Here is a 27,343-nt window from a genome sequence, read left to right on the forward strand (position 1 = left end):
GTGGCTCAGTGGTTAAGACTCTGCCTGCCCATGCAGGGGACACGGGTTCGAGCCCTGGTCCGGGAAGATCCCACATGCCGCGGAGCAACACAACTACTGAGCCTGTGCTCTAGAGCCCACGAGCCACAACTACTGAGCTCATGTGCCACAACTACTGAAACCTGTGCGCCTAGAGCCCGTGCTCCACAAGAGAAGCCACCACAATGAGAAGCCTGTGCACTGCAAGGAAGAGTAGGCCCCGCTCGCCATGACTAGAGAAAGCCCGTGTGCAGCAACAAAGACCCAACACAGCCAAAAATAAATAAATATATATTTAAAAAAAAGTGGAGCCAAGAATCAGACTGAGAATTTCTGACTTTAAGACGTCACCATGGTCCCCCTCCTCTTCGAGGGCCTGAGCTGGGTTCCCCTGGAGTCCCCGTGGTGGAGGGAGGGCGAGGTAGAGGTGGGGACCCTCTGCCCGATGGCAGCCCTGCGGGCCTGGGAACAGGACACTGGGGAGAGCTTTCGAGTGGTGCCACCCCCACCCCCACCCAGGCCATGCCCTAACTTTCCATCGCACATGACCGCCATTCTCAGGGCCCGGAGCTGTCCCGGGGGCCGGTGCTTTGCACCGTCTCTCTTATCCTCAGAACAGCCTGTGAAGGTTGGGCTGCCCCCCAGCCTGCCCCCCAGCCTGCCCCCGTGCACACTGACTTCAGGATTCGAAGCCGCTGGCCCAGTCTCTCAGCCGCGCAGTGGGTGGGCTGCGACGTGACCTCGGTGCTCTGAGCGCAGACTACGCCCCCTCGCCGTGCGCCTCTCTGGTGGGGCTTGGGTTGGAGCACAAGCTGGGAACCCTCTGCTTCCTGGGCCTCTTTCTTACCTGGCTGCTTCAGGAGCCACAGGCCCCGGCAGTTCTGACGCCCCAGGGGAGGGCACGCCGCAGGGGCTGGGCCTCCTCGCAGGCTGAGCCGGCTCCCCTCCTGGGTGTGGCCTGGCTTCTGGGCGCGGGTCAGGGCATCCCGGGTACAGCTGAGTGGGGACACGGCAAGTCTGGTGGCCGGATCACAGCTGGTCCAGCGCTCCTCTCTGCCTTCCTCTGCCCTTCACCTGGTGGGTGTGTGTCTTGGGAACTTGTCCTGGTGCAGAGAGCTGTTCCTACACTGATTCTGCTCAAACTTTTCAGAGTCACTCAGGCCAAATATGGTTCGTTTTCTGGAACTGTTTGCCTTTGCAACAATTTGAGTGTAAATTGGTTTAGAATAGAAACTCCTTTTAACCCTGATGAGGCCACAAATAAAACGTGGCTGAGGGCAGCCTTCTCTTGGACTCAGTTCAGAGGCTGACAGTGAGAGGCAGTTGGCCGGGGGGAGCTGGGGCCCCGGGAGCCACCTGCTGCTCCCCAGAGAGGCTCCTGGGGCCAGCGTCAGCCATGACCGTCGTCCCGGCGAGTCAGCCAGGGTGAGGTGGCTCCCTCTGCTTTGGGTTCTGATGGTCACAGCCCTTGGGGAACAAGGACAGAGGTGCCTAAGTGTGACAGCTCGGCCGCAGGTCAGCGCGGAGAGTGGCCCTTTCCTGGGGAAGGTCAATAAAGGTGCTCTCGTGGCCCGGGGAGGTTGCTAGGAGCTCACCTGGCCTGGTCACCCCAGGCAGCGTGTTTTCTTCTGCTTCTGCGGCCAGCCTGGAACGCTTTCTGCAGCTCTGGGCCTTTGCGATGAGCTGAGGGCACCGCCGCATGTTTGTTCAGTGATTTCTGTAACAGGTTTTGCTGAAGGCGTTTGTTTAGGGACGGGTGAGTAGCACGACTTGGTTGCTAGCATCCGTTTGCCTTGTGGCTGGGAGACCCTAATGGACTTGTCTCTGAACGGTTGATGTTGCTGCCTCTGGGCTTTTAGGGCAGGCCATCTGGACAAGGCCTTTCCCTCTGAAGCTCAGTAAACTCCGCAGGCTGTTACAGATCCCTCTCCAGCTGTCACACTGCCCCGCTGAGCGCTGCCCCGGGGGAGGGATGGCAGGATTCGGATCCGGTCAGAAGAGCAGCATCGGCGTCCTGGCAGGGCTGAGGGGGAGGTGGTGCAGGTGCTCTGTCTTAGAAATTGCCCCCTAAGAAGACACTACACTCGCACCGGCTTTCTGCGTCTAGAATCTCTGGAAAGACAAGAAACCAGTTAAAAGTAGTTTCCAGCTCAGAGGGAAGGTGGGGAGCAGGGCATGTGATGACAGGGTGGTGTCCAAGGGTATTTAATACCTTTTCTTCTTTTCTACTGAATGTCATTTTATATCGTAGCCACGTGGCTATCACCTATTCAAAGTAATAATATTTATAATAATAATACAACAAGAGGAGAAAGCAAAGTGCCCCTCTCCTGGAGAACTGGGTGGCTGTGTGCACCTGGAGATCCCGCCTGTGTTGTGGGCACCATGGAGTTTGGAGGGAGGGGGGTCCATCTCCACGGCCCAGCTGTGGGGCAATGAGAGTCACCGTCAAGGCCAGCAGGCTGGAGCCTCCACACGCACGAGGCTGTCTGCACTTCACCTGGAGGGTTGGGCCTGCCTGTGATGAAGTGATGTCAGTGTGGGTGACAGTGTCGGCAGGGCTGCCAGCCAGGCCTCTGGCACCTTCTGAGACGAAGTAAATACCCCTCCTCCGGGGTGCGCAGGACCTGGGAGCAGCCTGCCTGGGTCTGGAGCTGACGTGTAGAGCGGGTGAAGGCACTGGGCTGGGAGGCTTCCTTCCCACAGTGGACCCTGAGGGGAGGGCAGGGCAGGGCAGGGCAGGAGGGTTTCTGGAGCTGCTTCAGGGAGCTGTCTGGTGACCCCTGGGAAGGGTCACTGAACAGCTGGCTTGAGCGCAGGTTTGGTCTTTGGGGAGTCACACTCACGGGGAACGGCCTCTGTGGGGTGTGCACGTCCCAGGACGGTGCAGGCAGGGTCCGTGCGCGTGTCCAGAGCGGCCTCTCGGGGGGTGCTGCCCGGGTCTGGGTGGGGAATCATCAGGACGGCCCTTCCCACGGTGGGTGCATCTACCCTTCCCAGCAGATCTGCCGGGTGGGTGTAAGCACCCCATTTCCAGGTGAGGGAGCCGAGGCTCAGAGCAGTTAGGTCACCTACCCAGAGCAGAGCCAGGGTCAGGCCCTTGATCGGCCACCGCCAGGCCATCTCTCCTCACGGTGTGCTGGTTCTTGTTTGTTCAGGTGACGATGCCTGGGGAGCCTGTGGATGTGGCGTGCGGTGTGGACCACATGGTGACCCTGGCCAGGTCCTTCATCTGAACGTCCTCCCCGGCTCGCTCGAGCCAGGCCTCGGCCTCGGGACCGCTTGGACTGCACAGCAGAGGCAGCCGCTGGGGCTCTGGTTGGGGCCCGAGAGGGTCGGGGCCTTCCGTGTGGTGTGCCGCGCTCCCCGGCAGCCCGGAGCGGTGTGACTGGAGGTTCCGGGACGGGGTCCCCCCTCCTGCCGAGGGTGAGACGTGCTGCACTCAGCACAGATGCCGCTGTTATCGGCCGAGCCCCAGGGGTGTGTGGCCCCGGCAGGGCGAGGATGATCTGCTCATCTCGGCTCCTTCTGGGGAACACACGACGGCTTCTGGTGTCACGTCTGGTCTTTGGAAAGCTTAGCCTGCTCAGCCGTCTCTGCTTGCTGCTGGGACACCAGCCGAAACCCCTTGCACTGGAGTTCTCCCTGGAAATGCCAGTGGGCGCCAGCCCAGGACCCTGTGGGCCCATGGCTCTCAGCAGCCTTGTAACCATTCTTACTGCCTGGCTTAGAAGACTTGAGAAGCCCCCACGGGAGGAAGAGCGAGGCCAAATTCTTGTGGGCCAAGGGCTCTGAACACATCCTGCGAAAGCTTGGCTGGAGTACTAGCCTTGGGGAAGGAAAATTCAGAAACAGTGACAAACATTTGCATTAGTAGTGTAACTTGTCTTTTTCTTTAAAAACTTCTTTTAAAAATCTCTCTTGGAATAAAGTCTGTTTTCTGCTTTTTCGTTTTTAAGAACTGGAGAGGCCTTTTTATTTTAACCTGATCATTTAGAGATTAGCTTTCAAAAACAAGGCTTTTGGTAAAGAGGCAACTAGAAACCAGTGAAAAATACTCTAGAAGACAGCCCCACTTGAAAACTGTTTGTTTTCTGACCAGAGTCTGCTCCCGCAGTGCAGTTGGGAGAAAATGATGAAGTAGAAAACCAACTGGGCAATCATGTCACAAAGCAGGCTCTCACTCACGGTTTGCCTACATCCCCCATCTTTTATTCATTCACTCAACAAACACTTACTGTTGTACCCCATACTTGTCAGGTACTGTTGATCCCACTGGGTCACGTGGTGGCAAACAGAATCCCTGTAAGCAGGTCTCATGACACTTACATTCGAGGAGGCAAAACAGACAAGCAAAATGCAAAGTGCATTAGGTGGTTGCGTGGGCTGTGGAGGAAAAGCCAGAGAGGGACAGGTGGTGCCGGGGGCGGCGGTTTAAAGCGGAGCCGTCACTGACCCGACATCCTCGCTGCGACCTGACGCAGCTCGAACCGGCCAGGCGGTGTCTGGGGCAGCGGCCCTGGGACCCCTCACCTGGGCTCCTACCACCTCCACTTCTCTGTAGGGGGACCAGTTCTTATGTTTATTACAGCAAAGTTTTTCCATAAACTTGAAACAGAAATTGAAAACCATGTGTCATTTTCCTTCCTGGAGCTTCTAGTTGGGCCGAGGACCATGTCACCCCGGTGGTGAGCGGCAGTAATCCATCCTCAGGGAGACACACGCCGTGAAGCACATGCTGATGTGAGGAGGGCGATGTCCCCGAAGGGCAGGCCGGGGTCCCCCTAGTGATGTTCAGGGACCGTAGGGGATGGTGGTGATGATGGAGGGTCTCTGTCGAAGGTGGGAATGGTTTTTAGCCTCCCCTCGTCCCCTCAAGTGGCAACCATGACTCAGGTCCAGTAACTACTTCCACCTTGGACACAGCACCCAGGGTATATTAAGGGATTTCTTTGGATTTGTCTTAAAGCCCAGTGTCGGGACTTTCCTGGCGGTCCAGTGGTTGAGACTTCGCCTTCCAATGCAGGGAGTGCGGGTTAGATCCCTGGTCGGGGAGCTAAGAACCCACATGCCTCATGGCCAAAAAACCAAAACATAAAACAGAAGCAATATTGTAACAAATTCAATAAAGACTTTAAAAATGGTCCACATAAAAAAAAAAAAACACTAAAAAAAACCCCCAAAACCCAGTGTCTCCCAGTGGGGTCTGTGCCCTTTGTGGCGACAGGGGTTCCCAGCTGGAGCGCATCTGCCAGGCCCTTCCCATGGCTGTCCTCTGTGCTCGTGTCCCTTCTCAGCTTCTGTCCTGTTGTTCCCAGCCTCTCCCAGCATTTAACAGAGGCCTTCTACACCATTGGCTCAGCTGCTGTGATTTCTCATTTTGTTCCTGTGAAGGGTCGGTGTTTCAGGCTCCGGGCTCCTCTCACGTTATCGAGTGCATGGGTGACACCCTGGGTGAAGCGACCACGGGCCACCTCCGACGTGATCTCTCTTCTCACACTCAGACTCCGTCCATTCACAGATGTTGGGGCCAGTGCAGAGCCCTGAGAAGGCGTAGGGACTCCACCGCCGTTTGGGTGAGTGGACAGCCCCTTCCAAGGCACTTGGGTCTCCGCCTTCCGTCCCCTGAGCCCCCGGCAGACGTGCAGGCTGCCACTTCATAACGGTTCTGGGGGAGGGACGGCTCTCACTGTGCACAAAACCTTAGATCAGCTAATAGAAGACGCGGCTCACCACTCTCAGGTCAGTCCCGACACACTCAGAATCCTGTCATGACCACGCTTGTCCCCTGAATAGATGGTCGCCCATAATAAGTGCCCAAACACTCATGCACTTGCTGTGTTCTGTACGACAGTCGGGTGCTGAGAACCACACGGTCGAAACGGTGCTGACTTGGCCCAGCAGGTGACGGCCTGGCCGCGCGCCCGGCTAACCAGGCCCAGGGCGAAAGCTTGGGCTGCGTCCGTGAAGATCGACACTGTTCTTCTGTGTGACGCCCGGTCCCAGCACCTCCCGACCGGCAACAAGAGTGACTCAAACTGCCTCGTGGGCTATTCTTCTTTATCAGAGCTGACGAGCTGCCTCGTGTGGTGTGACGCACAGACAGGCCTTGGGGGCGGCACCCAGCACAGGCCCGGCCCTGTGAGACAGCCATCGTCCCAGCGCCCGCCCCGCCCAGGACTGACCCCCAAGAACTTATCCTCTCCCCCAAAAGCCCCATACCTTCCTTTCTGTCTCCCAGGATGCATTACCAGCCACCCCCAGAGACTCAGATTGCATTGATCAAGAAATCCCGGCCTTGCTTCCACACGAACCTTGCTATTTAACCTGGAGCAACAGCCGGATAGATTAAGCTTGAGCTGAGACCATGTTTGGAGTCCTTCTAAGATGTCTTTTCTCAGATTTGGGGCCACACTGAGGTGCGTGCTCAGCAGTCACATTTACAAGGATAAATCCAGATACGTGGTCGCCTCCTCAAACCAGGAGTCCACTGTCTTGCCAAGGAGGCAAACAGGTGAGATGTAGCTGGTGGGGGCGGGGATGGCCCCTGGGGCTGGAGGGTAGAGTAGCTTAGTCTTGCCATTGCTCTGGTAGCCTGGTGGCAGCACAAGTGCCAGGAGACCAGAGAGTAGAGGACATGAAGCCATGCCCACCAGAAAATGCCCTGTTCGACAAACGAGACCTCATCGGGCTTAAAAGCTTTTGCACAGCAAAGGAAACCATCCGCAAAACAAAAAGACAGCCTATGGAATGGAAGAAGATATTTGCAAACGATGGGACTGACGGGGTTAATAGCTAAAATACACAGACAGCTCATACAACTCAATAATAATAAAAAAACAACCACCCAATCAAAAAATGAGCAGAAGACCTAGATAGATGTTTCTCCAGAGAAGACATACAGATGGCCATCAGGCACATGAACAGCTGCTTAACATCGCCAATTATTAAAGAAATGCAAATCAAAACCACAATAAGGTATCATCTCACCCCGGTCAAAATGGCCAGCATCAAAATGTCTACAAATAACTAACGCTGGAGAGGATGTGGAAAAAAGGAAATCCTCGTACACTGTTGGTAGGAATGTAAATTGGTGCAGCCACTATGGGGAACAGTATGGAGGTTCCTTAAAAAACTAAAAGTAGGGGCTTCCCTGGTGGCGCAGTGGTTAGGAATCCGCCTGCCAATGCAGGGGACACGGGTTTGAGTCCTGGTCCGGGTAGATCCCACATGCTGTGGAGCAACTGAGCCCGTGTGCCACAACTACTGAGTCTGCGCTCTAGAGCCCGCGAGCCACAACTACTGAGCCCACGTGCCACAACTACTGAAGCCCGTGTGCCTAGAGCCTGTGCTCCGCAACAAGAGAAGCCACCGCAATGAGAAGCCTGTGCACCACAACGAAAAGTAGCCCCAGCTTGCCGCAATTAGAGAAAGCCCATGCACAGCAATGAAGACGCAATGCAGCCCAACACCCCCCCAAAAAAAACCAAACAAAAACAAAAAAAACTAAAAGCAGAACTACCACACGATCCAGCAATTCCACTCCACTCCTGGGAAAATGTCCAGAAAAAACAAAAACGCTAATTTGAAAAGATATATGCACCCCGGTGTTCATAGCAGCACTATTTACCATAGCCCAGACATGAAAACGACCCAAGTGTCTGTCAACAGGTGATTGGTTTAAGAAGATGTGGTGTGTGTATACACACGCACACACACACACACACACAATGGAATATTACTCAGCCATAAAAAAGAATGAAATATTGCAGCAACATGGATGGACTTGGAGGGTATTATGCTAAGTGAAATAAGTCAGAGAACGACAAAAGCAGTATGATATCACTTATACGTGGAATCTAAAAAATAATACAAATGAAGCTATATACGAAACAGAAACAGACTCACAGACATAGAGAACAAACTCATGGTTACCAAAGGGGAAAGCGGGGGAGGGAGGGATAAATTAGGATGGGATTAACAGATACACCCTACTACACATAAAATAGATAAGCAACAAGGATTTACTGTATAACACAGGGAACTATATTCAATATCTTAAAATAACCTATAATGGAAAATAATCTGAAAAAACATATACAAGTTAATCACTTCCCTGTACACCTGAAACGAACACAATATTGTAAATCAACTATACTTCAATTAGGAAAAAAGAAAATGCCCCGTTTGAGTCTACCCTTGGAGATAAAAAGTGACCGTAAGCTGTTCCATAGCTGCAGTTGACCTTCATTCCAGTGGGGGAATGTTGAAGAAGCAGAGGCTGATTGGGTACGTTCTCCGGAGCACCCTCCATATGCCAGGACCTGCCAGTGTTTGGGATGCGGCGGTAAGGATGCATCATCCCTGCGGGTACACCGGGGCTGACTGCCCCTGATCACTCTGGCCTCAGGACGGAGGAAAGCAGGATGAGGCCACTGCCCCACAGAGCAGCCAAAGGAGGCGGTGTTCTCCACGGGGACTCTGGGATTCCTTTAGGCAGATTCTGCCCCTTAACCCTGGCCTTCTCAACCTCGCCTGTGTAACAGAATCATCTGGGGATGTTTTCGTTTTGTTCCTGATAAACATTTTGTTTATTCATTCATCAGTTGATGGATATTTGCGTTGGCTCCACTTTTGGGCTATTGTGGATAATGCCAAAACATTCATGTACACATTTTACATCAGCCCAGAGTTTGATTTTTTTGGAACATTCCCATACAAGTATTTGGGCAAGTATGTTTTCAGTTTTCTTGGGTAGATACCTCGGATTGGGATTGCTGGGTCCTTCATTTAAATTTTTAAGTTTTGACACCTGTGTTGTGGAATCCACAACACACTGTAGTGCTGAGTTCCTAGACACTGATTATCTATTTCCCGGAATACAACTTGAGCTGCTACCTACAGGCCTGTTAGGGCGTCTCTGCTCACCTCTCCTCAGCTCTCTCTACTCAGGACCCTCTCAGTGCCCGGTGCTTATTAGTGTGGGGAGATGGGCTGCGGTCCAGCTGATGGCTGCCAGAGCTTCCCACTGGTCCAGCTCAGGTGGACAGCTCCTGGAAAACATCTCAAACGAGATGCTCCAAGACCAGCTTTTGCAAGGTAAAGACCTCTGTGGTCTTCCTACCCCTTTATGCTACCCTCCACTGTGTTTATAGGAACTTTCTTTAACCATCAAGGGATGTCAGACTCACATTTTCTCGGCCCGTCCTTCCTGCTATGCATTCACACCTCTTGCCTTCTCTACCACATTCATTTTTTTAAAAAAATTGAGATGTGAGTCATATACCGTAAAACCATTTTAAAGTGTACAATTCAGTGGTTTTAGCCGATGATCTGTGTGGTGCAACTGTCACCACGATCTCATTCCACACTCCCTTTGGAGAGCTAGTTTTCACCATCATGAGCCCCTGCTTCCCCACCAGCTGAATAAAAACCAAGGGGAGGCCAAGTGACTACAGAGTGTGCTCTTTCCTTCTGTGGCCCTGCATTCCTTTCATTACCCTTTTAAAAACTTTTACTTATTTATTTTTTGCCACACCACACAGCATGTGGAATCTTAGTTCCCTGACCGGGTATCGAACCCTCACCCACTGCATCCCTGAATTGGAAACATGGGGTCTTTAACCACTGGACTGCCAGGGAAGTCCCCTTTTTATTACTTTTTAAGAGCGGGTTGGGGAGCTTTAAAAACTATACTGAAGCCAAGATGAGTTGAATCAGACTCTTTGGGGTAGAGTCCTGGCACAGGTAACTCTCCCCACTCTCCAGGGGAGTCTAATGTGCTGGGGTAAGAACCCTGCCAAGATGCAGCCAAAGCTGCTCCCACGAGGAATTATGCCCTGGCTGGGGGAAGGGCACATTCATGGTTCGGAAGGTGGGATGCCAGCCAGTCCTCTACATCTGTGATGCCCCCCCGCCATTCCTGACTGCACTGCGAAGGCCCTTGAGTTGGCCAGGGTCATCTCTCCTGAGAAATGAGGCCAGGATCCTGGCTGCCCCCTTTCCTCCTTCTATCAGCCATGTTCAATAACCCAGACTCACCATTCAGATGCTAAGTTTGGTCTCCTGCATGAAGTCCTCCGTCGCTCCCCATGGTCTGTAGCAGACTGTGAGGCCCCCAGCTGGCCTGAGAACCCACCTTGCATTTCAGCCTCATTTCTACCAGCCCCTTCCATTTCCTCCCTCTCCCACTTTGCTTCTCCATTCCAGCTACGCTCCCCTCTAGGCCCTCTGCGGTTCTCTCTGTTTGGGTCCCCCTGCTAAGCTTACCAAGCTCAACCCTAACGTCCTGGCTTCTTGTTCCTCCTACTGCCGGACAGTGGTCATGGCCCCAGGGCACAGCATCCCCTTGTGGTGGAGCCTGGCACTGCAATCCCTGGGAGAGCCTGTTTTCACATCTTTACACCTCCTGGAGCAACTCAGGCGCAGGGGCCACAGCAGCGTCATCTGGGTCTCCAGCCCCGGGCACAAGGTCTGGCACCACCCTAGAGACAGTGAACATGAGTGAGCGGTGGGAAAAGGAGGGCTTTGCTACTGTTTTGGGCAATCAAGAGTGCCCACCCATGTTGTGGCTCCAGTGCGATATGTGAAGGGTTGCAAACCCCAGAAAGGCAAGCCTTCACAGCAGCCAGAATTTCTTGGACTAGGGGTGGTGAGTGAGTGCTTTAGCTCCCATCTTCCCTCCCTTCCATCTCCAGGGCTGCTTCTCCTGTGAGGCAGGGGTGAGGGGATGGTGGGGCCCAATGTAGGCAGAACCCTGCCCTGCTCACACCTGCCCTCCATGGAAAACATCAAAGAGGGGCAGGGTGAAGGGCGTCCAAGGTCCAGGACCTGCTGGTCTCAGGCCTCTATCTTGCCTGGGCGGTCCCAGCATCCACCTGCCAAGGGGTCAGGAGCTCAACCCCAGAGCGCTTGTGGGAGGGACGCCAAGCACCATGCCCTCCCTCCTGCCCCCAGGGTGTCTTATCTGGAGGCATCAGCTCCTGGGCTTCCAGCACCAAGAAACCTTTCCTGGGGGTGTGACATTCACAGCAGGGTCCCAGCCCCTGATCCTTCCCCTGCCACCACCAAGGTCCTATCCTGCTCCAGGGCACCCCGGTCCCCCAGGCCCACCTCTGCCACAGATTTGGGGAGGAATGGTGAGTGTAGAAGCCAGTTTCCAAAGTGGCCCCCAAGGTTACCTTGACCTCTTGGTTTTCCTTGACCCCGTGTGGTCTCCTCCACGGTGAAATCAGAGCTGGGCTGCATGACGATAGAACGTGATGGAGATGATGGAACATGAATTCTGAAGCTAGAAGAAAAACTTTTTTTTTTTTTTTTTTAGGTCCTACCTTGGTCCTTGAATCCCTTGCTCTGGGGGAAGCCAGGCGCCATACGACGAGGACACTCAAGCAGCAGAGACCCACGTGGAGAGGAACAGGCTTCCTGCTGACAGCCAGGCCCACCTCACCAGCCATGTGGATTAAGCACCTTGGAAATAGACCCCCTAGCCCCAGCCGAGCTTCAGATGCCTGAAGCCTCTTGAGAGACTCTGAGCCCAAGCTGCTCACACTGCTCCCAAATTCCTAACCCACCAAAACCAGGACGCACGAATAATCATTTTAAGCCTTACATTTTGGGGCAACTTGTTATACAGCACTGGGTAACTAATACAGCCCCTCTCGTTCTCAGGGCTATTTATTTCCTCTCTCGGATTCTTGCTTTGGCTCCTCCCAGCTCCTGGCCTATGTTCCCCCACCCACGGTATGAGAAGGGAGAGAGATGAGACATAGCCCTGGCTCAGCACAAAATCAGACAGCCGTCAGCCAACATCATTTTTTTCTTCCATTTTAATGAACACTTTACAAAGTACAAAATATACTGTCTTTTTTGGGGGGAACATTAGGTACTTTTTTTCTCTCTGTCATACAGTACATGAATCTCAAGGGTTTTGTGTTTTTTCAAGAAAGAAAGAAAGTGTGAGGGCCTGGGGTACAGGGCTGCCCTGTTCTCCCCTCGCCCAGACCTTGGGACAGACGCAAGTGCCGCTGCTACTGCTGGTGACCCGGGGCATGCCAGGGGAGGGCCAGACCCCCAAGGCGAAACCCTGGGCAGGGCAGAGGCCCCTCTGAGCCCTGCTGTGCAGCCAACATCCACTCACCCCCATCTCAGGATAACGGAAATGATTTTGGCAAAGAGCAAGTGGAGGGCTTGGGGTTTTGTTTGCTGTTACACCTCCCCACCCCCAGTTTTGGGGCCAACCCTGCCCAGCTCTTCCTGGACCATTTTCTGAACAGGTAAACTGAAGCAGTGGACAGGAAAATGCACTGGGCTTGGCCTCTGCCTTGGGACCTGAATTTGGCCTGTTTTTCACCCATCCCACCGGCCCTCCACTCCGGTTTCCAACTTTGTTGGATGCTCTGCATGGACGAGCCCCAGTAGGCAAAGGGGCACCAGCCCCCAGAACCCCTCCCTGTAAATACTGTCTTCAGGACTGGCTGCTTCTGAGGAATCCGCCCAGCAGGTCTAGCCCTTGGCTGCATGGACCTCCGGGCCTCTGCAGGGCAAAGCACAGCCCCTGCAGGGACACCTCTGCCCCGTCTGTCCGCAGAGCAGTTTTAGCAAAGTCAAGGGGGGTGGGGCTGCCTTGCGTTCGAGGTCTGCTGCCCGCACCCCTTCAACTCTACATGTGGCCCTGGGGTAAGAACGTACCCAGGCCTAGAAATACTGGACGAGCCAGTCCCTCCACTCGGATCTGGGCTCTGCACGTGTGTGCTCGAGTCCACACTAGAGTGCGTGTCACAGCGCACACTCACTCACGTGTGCGTATACACACACGTGTGGTCCTGCTCAGAACTCTGCCCTGACGCCCAGCACTTGCCGCGTTCACAGCCTCCCACACCGAGAACCGAGAGCCACAAGCTCCCTCCCCACCACGCTGCCCCCGAAAGCACGGGCCAGGCCGCCCGCAGGCTTCTACCTGTACTCCAGGCCACTCCTGGTGCCCTCAGCCCCAAGGACAGCAGGCTGCCTCGGCCAACAGCTCCCATCCTTCCGTCCCAAGAAAGTAGGCTTCCCAGGAGGGCGTGGGTTTCAAAGCTGAAGGCCATAGCCCACCCCGCAGCTTTCTCTCTCCCTCGGTCAATGGAAAAGGGTCCTTTTGCCGCCTCTAATTTGAAAATGAAAGAATGGAAAAGAGCTGGCATGTGAGAAAAGGTATCTAGCTATACCAGGGCTCATCTCCCCTCACAAGTCCCGTCCACTCTTCCCAAGCCCACCCTCTGCTGGGCTGACCACCGTCTGCCATCTTGATGGATCCCTTCCCAGGCGGCCTCCTTGAATAGAGGGCCACTGCCCCCTCCAGGCCTAGCCCCTGCCTCAGCACAGTACCCAGGAAACCTGAAGAGCCCAAGCCCCTGTCTTTCCACCGCTGGGAGACCCCGTCGTCCTCCCCCAACCTCTGCCTGCCAAGCCAACCACCGACTCCGCTTCTCGGCGGCCGTGACGGCAGTGCCCGGGGGGCTGCTCCCCAGCCACGGCTTACACTGGCCACAGACACATACACTGGGGGTGCTTCCTTCCTACCCGCCCCCCTGCCACAATTTTCCCTCAGGAAGGAGCGTCAAAAATTCCTGGTACAGAGCCGTAGCGCTACCACCTGGAAGGTCCCCAAGGTCCCCTCTCTTAGCTGGGGAAGGGCCCTGCTTGTGCCCACATCCAGATCCAGAGGCTCAGAAAGGTGGCCCAGGGTGGCTGGGAAGTGTGGCCAGAAGGGGCAGGAGGTGGGTGGGCAGGTTCATCTTTGATTATCAGGCAAATGGTACCGCTGGCTTGGGGTAGGGGCCTGGCCCTTCCTATCCCCCACCCCACAGCCTCCTCTCCTGAGCTCCGTGGCGCCCTCTGTCACCACAGAGGGGACAAGCCCCAACCGACCATGCATCTTCTGGACACCACACTGGCCACCGAGGCCATGCTGCCCGCATGGGGAGGTCACAGCGGCCAGCTCCGGGTCACCCGGTCCCTCCCTTCCCACCAGGGGCCTGTGGCCCGGAGTTGATGGGAGGGGGAGAATGCTGGTGCTCGGGGGGTTCTGGACCCCCGGAATCCTGGGGAAGGGAGGTCTTATGTGCCTCTCCTGCTTGGATGGGTGCCCTGGGCTGAGGTCAGTGGTATAGGCACCGCCTCCTGGGGGGCTCTGGAAACCCCTGTGGAGGAAAGAGGTGCAGAGCGGGCACTGCCCAACTCTTTGCTGGGTCAGGACTAGGGCCGAGGGAGAATGGGGTTTCTTAGGAGCCAGGGGCGCCCATGTTGAGAGCTGAGCCCAAGGGGCAGATTTTGATAATTGGGGGCAGGGGTGAAGTGGGCGATCGCGGCCCCTGGTCTCCCTTAACCTCGCGCCGCTCTGCAGTGCGCAGGGACCGGGCAGGTGAAGAGAGAGCACAGCACTTAGATGGTTTGAGCTTTTCTGACCAGCGAACAGCACAGACTCGAAAGACACACCTGGAGCCCAGGTGGCAGCTCCTGGGCCACCCACTCACCCCCAAGCCAGAGCCTAGAGTGCCTCAGCCTGACAGGGCACCCTCTTCAGGCCACCTCTCTGGGGGTCTGGGGACCCCTGCGCACAGCAAAGCCAGAGATGGCTGGGGGCAGCCAGCCACCGGGGAGACCACTCATTCTTCCCCCAGATTGCTGGAGACCCAGCCGCTGACTCACGGGCACACACAGGCACCGAGGATGTGCCGGCCTCTGCACACAGTGGGAGGATGGGGGTGTGCGAAATAGAGGGGGCAGGTTTTCAGGGTGTTGGCTCCCGCCCTGTCAGCTGGATACACACCTGTGTAGCCCAGAGAGCGGAGTCCTTGCACCAGCCCCTCCCGGAAACAACGTCAAAGGCATCCATCCGTCCCTTTCTCAGTCGGATGGGGCCAGTCCCCAGGAGGCGACCTGGGGAAAGAACCTGAGGCTTCTGAAGCGAAAGAAATCAGGTGATGGGGCTGTGGGAGCAGACCTGGACGGAAAGCCGGAGGGCGCCCGTCCAGCTGGGCCAGGTCTTCGGGCTGAGAGCACCGGCAAGGGGGCTCTTCTGTTCCAGCTGTTCCTCCCTCTGTGCCACTGTCCCCCAAATAAAATAAGGGTGTCCAGGGGCCTTGGTCGTGCCAACGGGATTACAGGAAGGGGCCGAATCCAGCTTTCAAGGGAGATTCGGCAGGAGGGGTTAGGGACCCTCAACACCCGCCCCGGAGCTCAGTTCCTGGGCCGTTGGTTTAGTTTTTCTCTCAAGTCAGGGCCGAGGCAGCCAGCCGGCTTCTCTAATAATCGTATTGCCTATATACTTGAATTAAAAATATATGGTGGCTCAAAACGTGCCTGTGTGCACGGCAGACACCGCGGGGCGGAAGCCCTCACGCCCCCACACACACACACGCACACACGCGTGTGCACGCTCACACAGTATATATTAACATATATATTGCTCAAGTATATATGCTATTTACAGTATATATCTATATCAACATAAAACACAGGTATTTATATGTGTGTACAATATACGTCCTAGGGGGTCTAGGGAGCACACGTTTCTGGGGGTCAAGGGGCCGACACACTTGCTCGGCAGGGAGGAGAGGCGGGGGAGTGACACGGTGAGGGGGGGACAGACAGGAAGGGGTCTGGAGGGCGTGCCACAGAAAAATCAAGGCCTTCCAGGGACAGTAAGGGGACTCTCGGGGCGTGAAGTGCTGCCCTGCCCACGTGGACACCCCCATTTTGGAACCAGCAAACAACTGACGTTTTGGTGTTTTGTGCAAAATGAATTAACTTAAAAAAAAACAAACACGTGGGTTCCGAATCAGTACTTGGGCCCCGAACATCTGCAAGGATCCAGACAGACAGCTTCCCCACCTGGTGGGTTTCCATGGCTCAGAGGGTCCCACGCGGCACAGAGAATGGGGGTGGGTGGGGCTTCACCAGCCCAAGAGAATGTCCCTTCTCCTCCGAGCTTCTCAGGGACAGCACGTGTCAGCTGCTGCCCGGGCACCGAGGAGGACCCTGCAGGTCCTGCTTGCTTGGAAAACACTCCCAGCTGGAGAGGAGGCACGGGGGTCACCCCATTCTCCGAGGGGGCTGGCTTGCCACCTGTCTGTCCACCGCCCTGCGGCCCTCGAGTCCCCTCTGATGCTCAGAACCACTCTGCCTTGGCAGCTCCGTGGGGGGATGCCCCGGGGACCCCTGTATCGTAACAGACCTCTGCTCCCAGCTTTCTGCTCCAAAGGGAGGGCTGAGACCCCTGGAAGCAGCTCCCGATTCTCAAGCTTGTCCCTGGAGCCACAGGATGCCAACCAAGCGATGTCACACTCTGAGCCCCGGCAGACTCAGCGGGCCATCCCCTGAAACTACTGCCAACTGCAGCCTGGGTGCAAATACATTAAATAAGAAACTAAAACAAGGTACGGTTTTCTCTATTAAGGCTCAGATAAGCTGCCTCCCAGGTCAAGTACTCATGAACGCCACGGTCCCTGGACCGAGGGGTGAGTGGGCAGGTGAGTTGGGGGCAGAGGCCTTCCACTTTCCCCCAAAAGTGGGGCGAGGGGGCGGTGCAGGAAAACGGGGGAGCCCTGTGCTGGTCTAGTTAACTGCTGGGGAGGTGGGGGTGACCTAAGAAACCCCAGGCCCAGAACGCTGGGGCTGCCCCCATTTAGGGGAACCCGAGGCTCTGCCAGCCCCAGGAGGGTCCAGGGAAAGCAGAGGGGACAGGAGCTCGTGCCCCAGGCTGGTGGGTCTCCTGGGAACCCCCCTCCCCCCGGGACTGAGCGCTTGTGGTGGGGAGGGTCTGGAAAGGCCCCTTTGGCAGTCTTGCTGGGAGTTGGGGCACAGGCCCTGTGGCTGGCAGGCCAGGTTCTGGGGGACTGGGGTCCCCCTCCAGCTCAGGGCCCCACCCGAGCTCCCTTGGAGCCTCACCAGCACATGACCAGAGGGCTGCCCACTGGCCTCTACTCTGCAGGAACCAGCCCAGAGCCAATGGAACCAGAGACCAGTGACCACAGGGGCCAGAACCCCTACCCTCACAAGGGCCTTCCAGGGCCCCATGAACTCAGCCCTGCTCAGCCAGCCAGCCCCCCAAGATGACCCGAGAACTGGTACTCCCAGTGTCCTGTAGAAGGTACCAGCTTCCTCTGGCGTCTGCCCCCGGCCGTGGGCGAGGCAGGAGGAGAAGGTGGGTCAGCTCACAAGCTCCCTGGGCCTCAGATAGCATTTTCTGGGGTAGGGGTCGGGGAAGGAGGCGGTGGGGGGAGGGTTCTCTGGAGGGTCTGGGGGCTCCAGGAAGGCAGGAGGGCACGGGGAGGGCTTGGCTTGGGCCACAGGCCTGGCGGGGTCAGCCATCAGGGGCGTGTCCTAGGGACCCCTTCCTTGGGGGCCCCGGGGCCGATTTTCCAGTCTGTTGAGAAATACTGCGAGAAGAATCTTCAGGGTGGGGCTGGGCCCAGGCCTGGGGGGCAGACGGGGAGGAGCGGAAGAGGCGCTCCTAATGCTTCTCTGCTTGGCTGACTTTCAGGGCGCTGATGACGCCATTGATGTTTTCTTCTGGTACCTGCGAGGGGTGGGAAGCAGACACCCGTGAGCCCCTGGAGCCGGGCCTGCCCTGCCCGGGGGCCGGTGCCGGACACTCACCAGTGCGTGGTCGAACTTGAAGGTACTGATGTAGTAAGCGGGGATGTCAGCAGCAGCTAAGGGCTCGGAGATCTGGGCCACGATGCCGCACTCATCTGGGGACAGAGGCGGGGACCACGTTTAGCGTCCTCCCCACCCGGCGACCCAGCACAGCCTTGGCCTCTCCCCTCCCTCTGCTGGCAGTGCCCGCCCTGTACCCGCAAGCTTCCCAGAGACTCCCCGCCCCTCCATCCAGCAGGCTTCTCTGATCTCTTTGGCCAGCAGTGAGCTCTCCATCCTCAGGGCTCCACAGAAGCCACTTCTGTCTAACTGTGACCACCCTCTGCCTGTTTCCCGTGCCTCGTAGTCTGGACTCATCTTCCTGGCCATCTTGCGAGTTCCCTAAACAGAGCTGGAGGTAGCGTGGCAATAAGAGGACGTGGGTTCAGGCCCTCTTTTTTGTCGCCCTTTTCTAGCCAGATGACGTGGCCAAGTCACTTCCTCTCTCTGAGCCTCCGTTTCCTCGTCGGAGTCCCCACTGGGTAAAGGTCCCTGCCTGTCCTAAAGGCAGTGTCAGGCATCTGATCATGAGGAATGTCATTTCCTTCTCCTTCTGGATCTCCAAAGCAGTGGCCTTCTGGCCTCCTCCAAACCTCAGCCAATAAGGTGGTCTTTGGGTTGCCTGGGGGATGGTTCTCCCCTCTCCTCCACCCTCCTCCCCGCTTTGAAGGCACCATGCAAAAGCTTCCTCCTACAGGAAGACCTCCAGGATCGGAGGACCACTCTTCTCTCCATCAGCACAACCCCTCAAAGCTACTGTTCTGATTCTGGCGATGATGCCTTTCCCCAGCGCTGTCCCGATTGGCTGGGAGAGTCCAGATATGGCCACCAGCTCCCCATGGGATTCTGGGGCCAGAGCCTGGGCATCATCAACCTGGGCTTCACCCTTCCCCCACCCCCAGCCTCCCCGGCACCCTTCCACTCCCCGGCCCTGGTCCTGCTTGTCAGCCCACGCTGGGACCTAGACGTGACCCTGCAGGTCTCTCAAGCTCCTGTCTCCTGCTTGGTCTCCCGGGGCTCCTGGCTGGACCCATGGGCCCCTTTGGTGGCTGCACAGGCCTCGTGCTTGCACTTCTGGTGACCGTCTGTGCTGTTATGTGGTGGAGACCGGTTGTGTCCTAAGATTCTTTAGCTACAGACACATTCATTTTCAGTTCTGTAAAGGGGGTGGGGGGCGCGGGTAGGAGATTAGGGTCTAGAATGGTGCCTTTCAAACTGTGGGTGATGGCCCATTTGGGACATCAATTTAGAAGGCTGGTAGCCAGTGTTTTATAAAATGACAACAGAAAAGGGAAGGGCAAACAGCTCAGCACCAGAGCGAGTGCAGTTTTGTGAAACCGTAGAATTGTTTGTGCATGTGTGTGCTGGGCTGCGATGGAAAACACATTTCCTGCAAACCGTGGTCTAAAACATATGGAATTCGCCAGTCTAGAATCTTTCAGATTCTCAAGTTATTTTTCTTGCAGGGCTATTTATAGCTATTAGCCTGGTGCTAAAACCCTCCACATCCCGGGAAGGTAGATCCAGCTGCTGCCTGCTAGATCACACACTGTGTCCCCTGTCGCCTGCCCGTGAGGCCACTCAAAACAGCCCAGGGCAACTGCAGATGGTAGGACGATTCAAGTTTCATCTACTATCCCACCTCGATTCTCCCTTCAACCTACCTGACTTTCTTTTTTCTGTAATATTATTATACTGAGTGTATTTTGGTAAACTTTGAAGCAAAGCTGGGGATAAAAAGATAAGCTGATATGCATCACTAATTATTAGAGAAAGGCAAATAAAACTCCAATGAGGCACCACCTCACACGGGTCAGAATGGCCATCACTAAAAAATCTACAAATAACAAATGCTGGAGAGGGTGTGGAGAAAAGAGAACCCTCCCACACGGTTGGCGCAGCCACTATGAAAAACAGTATGGAGGTGCCTCAAAAAACTAAAAATACATTTGCCATATGATCCAGCAATCCCACTCCTGGGCATATACGCAGACAAAACTCTAATTCGAAAAGATACACGCACCCCTATGTTCACAGCAGCGCTATTCACAACAGCCAAGACATGGAAACAACCTAAACGTCCACTGACAGATGAATAGATAAAGAAGATGTGGTACATATACACAATGGAATATTACTCAGCCATAAAAAAGGATGAAATAATGCCATTTGCAGTGACATGGATGGACCTAGAGATTACCATACTAAGCGAAGTAAGTCAGACAGAGGAAGACAAACACCATATGATATCACTTAGATGTGGAATCTAAAATATGACACAAATGAACCTATCTACGAAACAGAAACAGACTCTCAGACATAGAGATCAGACTTGTGGTTGCCAAGGGGGAGGGGGCTGGAGGAGGGATGGATTGGGAGTTCGGGATTAGCAGATGCAAACTATTACATACAGAATGGATGAACCACAAGGTCCTACTGTAGAGCACAGGGAACTATAGTCAATATCCTGTGATAAACTAAAATGGAAAAGAACATGAAAAAGAACACACATATATGTATATATAACTGAATCACTTTGCTGTACAGCAGAAATTAACGTCACACTGTAAACCAACTCTACTTCAGTAAAAAAAGAAAAAAAAAAAAAGATAAACTGATATGTACAACTTCCTGCTTCTCATCTGAGTCTCCAGTGACGCCCGCCCCTTCGCCTGTGAGGACCTGGTGAGGCTCTTTTCCACTGTTTCTACTGTGGAGAGGCACCGCTGCGTCACACCCACCTCTGCTGGTGCCGCCCTCTCCTCCCCGTCAGCCGGGTTAACATCCGCTGGTCACCTCTGGGGCCACCTCCTCTGGGAAGCCTTCCCTTCCTCAACCCTCTCCAAGCCTTACACGTCCTTACATGTGCTTGCTGAGCACCCGGTGTAACTGACACGTCATGGAGGGCTTCGCGCCACCCTGAAGCAGGATCTACCATCATCCTTGTTTTACAGACTAGGAAACTGAGGCTCAGAGGTTAAGCACCAAGGTCACCCTGGTTTCCTTCAGCCTCCTTCACCGGCGAACTTGCCTCTAGGCTACTGGGTCTCCATATCCCCACGGCCCCAAACTGGGCAGCAAATGTGGGTGGGAGAAATGCTGGGGTCGGTGGAGAAGGTGGCCCCGAGAGACAGGCTGGAGCCCAGGGTTGGACCAGGAGCCTTCAGTGTACATTTCCTAGCACTGCAGAAAGCAGCCCACTGTCCTGCCCCTGGGATGGCTCTGGCTTTGGCCTTGATGTGAGCAAAGTTAGGGGGTGCTGTCCAGTCCTGCTAGTTACTGTCTATCTGCGACCTTGTCCAGAGAAAGCCACAGGCAGGTGGCAGAACCGGGTTCCCTCTCCGACCTGTGGCCCTCAGGTCAAAATGCCCTGCCACCTTCACGTCCCGTCCCAGAAGCAGAGCCCCCTGGGCTGACCCCACGGCCCCTGGAGCAGTCTGAGCTTCATCTGGAACATTCTGCACTCTGTCTATGGGAAATCAGGATTTACTGATCCCATCAGGGCCAGCTGAGGGGCGCTCCCCGAAACAAACGTCCTGTGATTTACCAAGAGCCTCTTCTGGGTTCAAGGTCTTGGGTCTGACAAGTCTAGCCCAGAGAAATCATGTCTCATCAAGACAAAGTGCGCTGCAGTCATCACAATGGGGCCAGCAGCCTACACTCGGTGCCGGGAGAATCGGTACCGTGTGGCCCTTCTAACCGAGGGGTCGGAGACCCGTGGCCCCTTGGAATATGCTGATGGGAAAAACTGTCTACCAAAGACAGCTTGGACAATTGTGGAAACTGAAGCTAGACTGAGTCTCGGGGGATTCCTGTGAATTTTCTCCTGGGGGATCGGGTCACTGTGATTACACGCAGGGAAAAGGGTGAGGGGCTGGGATGTCTTGAGTTTTACTGTGAGCTGTTTGGCAACTGTGTTAAAAAAAAAAAAAACCTCATTAAAAATGACAACAGTCATTCCCTGTCAACAGTGGGACTAAGGAGAGATTTCTTTTCCTCTTCTATTTTTATCATGTTCCCAATATTCTAATAATAGGTAGGTTTTAATTTTTCATTGGGGAGGGGACGGAGAAGAGTGCTTTGCTTGAAGCTGCTCTTCCGTCCTCCGAGGCCAATGCCTCCCGTCACTCACTGGACAAGGGACCGCGTGGGTTGTGGGGACCTCAGTCTCCCCATCTATACCGGGGGTACAGATGCGTGGCACTCGGCAATGCCGGCCCCAGCCCCCCAGGGCTCACCAAATCCTAGGGGCTGTCCTCCAATCCGCACCATCTTCCAGAGCTCTCCAGATGCGCTCGTGAACAACAAATTACTAGGAAACCTTGAAAGGGAGCGAGTGATGTTAATCCCCAGATAGTAACGGTGCTCCCTCTGCCAGCCCTCCCTGGAGCGTTCCCTGTCCTTGGGCACTGATGTAGGGCCAGAGCAAGGGGGTGTCTGGCCTGAGCTCAGGGGCCCCAAGGACTCTCCCAAGCCCTCAGCACACTCACTCTGCACTTTCCTCATCTGGGGGCTGGTAGGGGAAGCAGGAAGGCAAGGTTGGGACCGGGCTTTGGAACAACTGCCCCCTTTGCTCAGGCTGGGCAGGGTACCCCCCCCCCCACCAGCTCCAGACGGGGGTGGGGGGGGGGTGAGGGACAAACAGCACTGGATGGCGCTGGATGACCCGGGGCCACTCACCTGCAATGAAGGGTTGGGGTAGGGACATATTAGGACCAAGTGGGTGATAAGCCCATCACAAGCCTCCATGCCGGGGCCCGGCTCACCTCTGCTGGGTCTGCACGTCCATCACCAGGGAGATGTAGCCCTCGATGAGGGAGAAGGAGAAGAAGCGGATGTGGCCACAGTCATCGCCGGCCGCCATGGGGTCCTTCACTCTGGGGGCCGGGGCAGCTGGTGAGGGGTGGAGTGGGGCCCCCGCTGCACCCCAAGCCCCATCAGGCCCCCCTGCCCCGCCCATCAGTGTTGGGAAGAGCACGGGCCAAGTCCTGGCTCTGATCCTGCCTTGCTGGTGGACCCTGAGGCACTGCTTGCATCGGTCTCTGCATCTGTGAGGTGTGGATGCTTCCACGGCGTTCACAGAGATGAGCACCGCACTTCACGCTTCTGGAGACCCATCCCGCCCTCGGTACAGGCTACACTTGCCCTTTCCTGGGGGTGGCTTCTCTGTCCCTGTGATGGCCCACATCTCAGGGCACAGTCTATGGTCACTGTCAGCTCACTGGCCCCTGGCCCCGCTCCACTTGGTGCTGGCCAAAACTTACAATCTGCCCCGAGGAAAAATGCAAAGCTGTCGTCCACCGAATGAAAAAACCTGAGTTCCCAGCTCTTCAAACGACTGGGCTTGCCCTAGGAGCTCAGGTGACAGTGGGGTGTTTAGTATATCCACATGTGGGCCTAGGGCTTCACCAGGTTTTGGGGTTCCCAAGGAATGCCATTCTCCCCTCTTAGAATGGGGATCTGGGGTACAGCCATGTCTCGCTTCTCAAACGAGCTCCCAGGGCAGGTCTGTGCCTCCCACCTCAGACTGGGGCTACTAGACAGAGCCGTGTCTCCCCTTGGCCACCCAGCAGCCCCTCACACCCGAGGAGGCCCTACCCGTTGGAGTAGAACATGACATCCATGAGGAGTGTGGCAACAGCGGGCAGTGTGTCCGGGTCCAGGCTGGTGACACAGAACCTGTTGCTCGGGCTGGACAGTGGGTGGATGACGGGCCTCTGGACTGTGAGAGCACAAAGACAAGGGGCGCTGAGGCCGGGAGGAGAGGAGCATCGTGGGGCAGGAGAGGGCCCAGGAAGAGGGGTGGGGTCAGCCGGCAGCTGCTCTGGGGAGGCCGGCTGCAGGCCCTGCAAGACCTGGCCCCTGTTGCTTCTCCAGACTCCAGCCCCACCCCCAGGCCCCCAGGCCTTTGCACATGCCACGCCGCCTGCCTGGAACGCCCTTCCCAACCGTCACCACTGGGCTTAGCTCCTACTTGTGCTCCAAGCTTCAGCTTGAGAGTCACTGCCTCCGGGAGGCCTGGCCTGATAGCCTGGACTGGGTCAGAAGTGGTCTCTGGCCATTGCTGGCTGCATCCACATCCACTGCCCTGGCTAGACCTTGGGAACAGAGTCTGATCAGGACTGTTGTACCGTGTTATGCCTGGCCCTCAACTGATGCTCTGAGAATGGGGCTGCCCTGGGGCAGGACCCGGTAATTTCTTGAGGTCTCTCTGCACAACCCTCCCCCTCCCCCAACTCACCCATCTTGGGCTTCACGAAGCCGTTGGTGATGCCGAGGTTCTCGGCTGCCACTGTCTCGCCATTGACGACCCGCAGGATGGTGAACTCTGATGACAAGGTGTGGGTAACGAAGGGCAGGTCCCGCTCACGCACCTGGGGACGGGGGGTCAAAGAATGAGTGCAGCATGGTCCCTGGGTGGAGTGGGCCTGGGGTCACCAGCCCCTTCGCTCTGAGATTCTGTCCCCAGAACGAGCTTCCCCTGTCCTTGCCTCCCGCTGTCCTGGTTGGGGACGGGAGCCTGGGACCAGGGGCACATGACTCCCCAGGGGCAGCAGGGAGGATGCAGAGGGGAGAAGACACCGTGCCGAGGGCTAGGAGGTGCAGGTCCACTCCCCCACTCCCTCTTGTGTGTGGTGGCCACACCTGTCCCTGGCCTGGAAGGACTCTCCAGGGTGGCCACGCCCTATGGGAGAAGAGCATGAATAACACGGTAGCCAGGAAATGCCGCTGGCTCCATGGCCAGACACACTTGCCACCCCAGGGGAGGGGTATGGGATCGGGGGAGCCAGACATCCAGCGAGGAGGGCATCCCACCCACACACACCCCCAGCCCTCACTTCCTGGCCTCCAGCTTAAACCCAGCATGGTCCACACAAAGGGCAGGCAGTGGGTGGGACTAGACCAGCCAGGGCCATGCTGACACTGGACTGATGACCCTAAGGTACGCTTGACCTCTCTCTGAGCTGATCACGAAACCGGGGGGGAGAGGCACAAACTTTGTAGACCACATCCGAGGGGGCGCCCACGTTGCCTGGGCGTGGGCTGCAGCTTGCTCACCAGGATGAAGTCCGTCTGGTAGGTGGACAGCATGAACACAGAGATGTTCTGATCGGCCAGTGGGGCGATGACCGACTTGGCGATCTTGGTCACACCGATGGGCTGGGAGCTGGAGAAGCTGCCACCACCCGACACCACGTTGAGGGCCAGCCAGGTGGCGTCGGCCACACTCAGGTGTTCCGAGGAGGGCAGCTCTGGAGGGGGACACAGAAGGCTGGCTTATGACTGATGGGCCCCAGCTGTGTGACCTCGGCCAGCCCGCCCTCTGGGCCTCAGCGCCCTCATCTGTCAAAGGAGGCCGAGATCGTCCTTAAAGGTCCCATCCGGGGAGGACCGAGCAGGGAAGGCTCTCAGAGGACTCTGGATGTGCCCAGCAGCTCAGCAGGGCAGGGACCATGGGAACAAGGGGTTTATCTGTGCTGGGCCTCAGTTTCCCCAGCTGTGAAGTGGTGAGTACTCAGCAGTAACAATTTTGTTATTTCTGGTTTTCACTACCTTTCTGGGTACCAGGTGCTGCCATCACCACCTTATACCGGTGGACCGGGTCCCATGGTTTTCAAACTGGGCTCCCAGGAACCTCCCAGGGGCTGGGGGGTAGAGGGGAGGCCAGGAGAAGACAGGGTGGGGGGCCTGGGATTTTTCTCCCTGCTTCAATTAGACCTGTACTTCAGGCTCCTCTGGAAGCACATTCAGCTCCAGAAGGCCTCCTGAGGTTGCCACCTTCCAGTGGGCAGTGACTGTCGCCCAAGTCCCTCCTGAGAGCCTGGGGATCCTGGGGGCGGGGGCACCGGCAGGGGCAGGGTCGGGGAGGTTCAGAGTGGCAGTGATCGCCCAGTCTCCTTGACTAGCTCACAAAGACCATCCTTCCACCCCGTCCTGCAGAAAGAGTACCCAGGGGAGGCTGTGCACGGGACATGGTACACACATGTGCACGGCTGCATGGACAGGCAGCCACAGAACGGAGCACGGGTTGCACGTGGAACTCTCCATGCATCACAGTCGCCTGCTCGAACCCACCCCGTACCAGGACTGTCATTTCACCCCATACATGTGACAAACCAGAGCTCTGAGGGGCTGGTGACTTACTTACCCAAGATCACTTAGACAGGGAATAACAGAGCCAGGATTCAAACCCAGATCTGACTTACAAACAGACCCTTATGCTCTATGCTGGGCACCACATGGGAAGAAGGGCCAGGTCCCCAGCAAGGGGGTCGCTAAGAAGAGGGGCCCGGACACTGGTGAGTTAAGGGGGCTGTGATGATCATGATGCTGCCCGAGGGAAGCTGGGTTGGGCTGTGCTGGCCTCAGCAAGATGGCTCCGGAAGCCTCAACCAGGCTCCTACCTGCCCAGCTAAGGTCGTCATGGCAACCACAGCCTACGGAGCCTATTGGCCCTGCTGGCTGAGAGGGGCCAGTCCTCCGCCAGGCTGGCTGGAGAGGTAGGCTGCTTCCCAGAGAAGGGAAGGGGTTTGGGAGTGGGGGAGGCAGGAGGAAAGCCTGATCTCAGGCTTCCACATCTAGTCTCTCCACTTGTCATCTGGGGTCTCAGAAAAGAGACGTCTCAGCCCCAGGACCGCCAGAGGAAACACTCTCCCCAGAACTGAGTGTCCCAGTTCAATTCTGAAATTCCAAGGGGTCTGGAACTGGCCATGGAGGGGATTTCCTGGGGGCAGTGTTGTGAGCCCCCAACCCTGCCATCTTAAGCAAAGACAGCCCCAGGAGCCACCGAGGGCCAGGGTGCCTTGATGGTCTGTCATCTGAAGCACCATTTTAATATACTAATAAATAAAATACTTAATAAAAAATTTTAATTTCACTTTTCAGTAGGGCAGAACCCCAAAAGCCGTCTTAGGAAAATTCTGGAGGGGTCCTTTCCATCACCGCATGCTAACACATCAGGACCATGTCGGCTTTTGTGAACCTGCCTCTGCCTGCCTGTTCCAAGCTCCTCACAACTCAGAACTGCCCAGTGGCTTTCCACGTTCTCTGGAGTAAAAGCCAAAGTCCTCGTGCCGCTGGGAACCAGCCTTGCCCCAGAGGGCTTTCTGGGATGATAGATATGGTCTATACCTACGCCGTCCAAAGCCACTTACCCCATGAGGCAACGGAGCACGTGAAATGTGGTCAGTGCTACAGAAGAAATACCATTTTAAGTTGTATTTAATTTTGGTTCCTTTAAATTCCCATGGCCGCGTGGGGTGAGCGGCTAGTTCAAGTCTACAATTGGCCTCACTAGCATGCCAGCGCCCTGGGGCGGTTGTCTCCATTGGCTTTGTTTTCTGCTATTCTCAGCGCCTGGCACACGGGGGCTGCAAAAGAATGGATGAGGAGGGACGTGGCAGCTGTCCCTGCCCCTCTGCTCTGCCCAGGCCCCTGTTCCCACCCATCGACCTTCTCTGCTCCCCCGGTGCGCCCCCACCCCAGCTCAGTCTCTGTGGTCAGGGCTTGGTCACACTGCCAGACCCCAGGTGGAGGGTGGCCTTCGACATCATCCCACGCTCCTATACCCGGCTTCCCAGGATCAGGCAGAGGGCCCCGGGGGAGCCAGTGTCATCCCCAGACACTGCCAACTTCTCTGAAT

General features: G+C 56.1%; 2 protein-coding genes across 14 annotated transcripts in view; one reads left to right on the plus strand and one right to left on the minus strand.

Annotated features, from left to right (window-relative positions):
• RCC1L (RCC1 like) overlaps positions 1–3,531 on the plus strand; it is a 32,989-nt gene extending 29,458 nt beyond the window's left edge. For 2 of the 4 annotated variants that reach the window (XM_089895799.1, XM_089895797.1), the window contains one exon: positions 37–760. In XM_089895799.1, the coding sequence (XP_089751925.1) occupies positions 37–207 (171 nt within the window). In that variant the 3' untranslated portion in view covers positions 208–760. Of the gene's footprint in view, positions 1–36; positions 761–3,176 lie in introns of those variants that run through there. The other 2 variants (XM_022588127.2, XM_022588128.2) reach the window with 2 other exon arrangements.
• Positions 1–27,343, minus strand: part of CASTOR2 (cytosolic arginine sensor for mTORC1 subunit 2) — an 81,587-nt gene that overhangs the window by 10,839 nt on the left and 43,405 nt on the right. For 5 of the 10 annotated variants that reach the window (XM_089895806.1, XM_089895809.1, XM_089895805.1 and 2 more), the window contains exons 3-9: positions 24,760–24,953; positions 23,942–24,074; positions 23,299–23,422; positions 22,467–22,577; positions 21,939–22,021; positions 17,662–17,756; positions 866–17,581 (exon numbers count right to left, since the gene is read on the minus strand). In XM_089895806.1, coding sequence (XP_089751932.1) covers positions 17,516–17,581; positions 17,662–17,756; positions 21,939–22,021; positions 22,467–22,577; positions 23,299–23,422; positions 23,942–24,074; positions 24,760–24,953 — 806 coding nt within the window. In that variant the 3' untranslated portion in view covers positions 866–17,515. Of the gene's footprint in view, positions 1–696; positions 17,582–17,661; positions 17,757–21,938; positions 22,022–22,466; positions 22,578–23,298; positions 23,423–23,941; positions 24,075–24,759; positions 24,954–27,343 lie in introns of all 10 variants that reach the window. The other 5 variants (XM_022588130.3, XM_089895810.1, XM_089895808.1 and 2 more) reach the window with 5 other exon arrangements.

Source organism: Delphinapterus leucas, chromosome 15, assembly GCF_059928025.1.
Source record: "Delphinapterus leucas isolate spDelLeu-1000000601 "Yukka" chromosome 15, BTC_Dleu_Yukka2, whole genome shotgun sequence".
NCBI classification, from domain to species: Eukaryota; Metazoa; Chordata; class Mammalia; order Artiodactyla; family Monodontidae; genus Delphinapterus; species Delphinapterus leucas.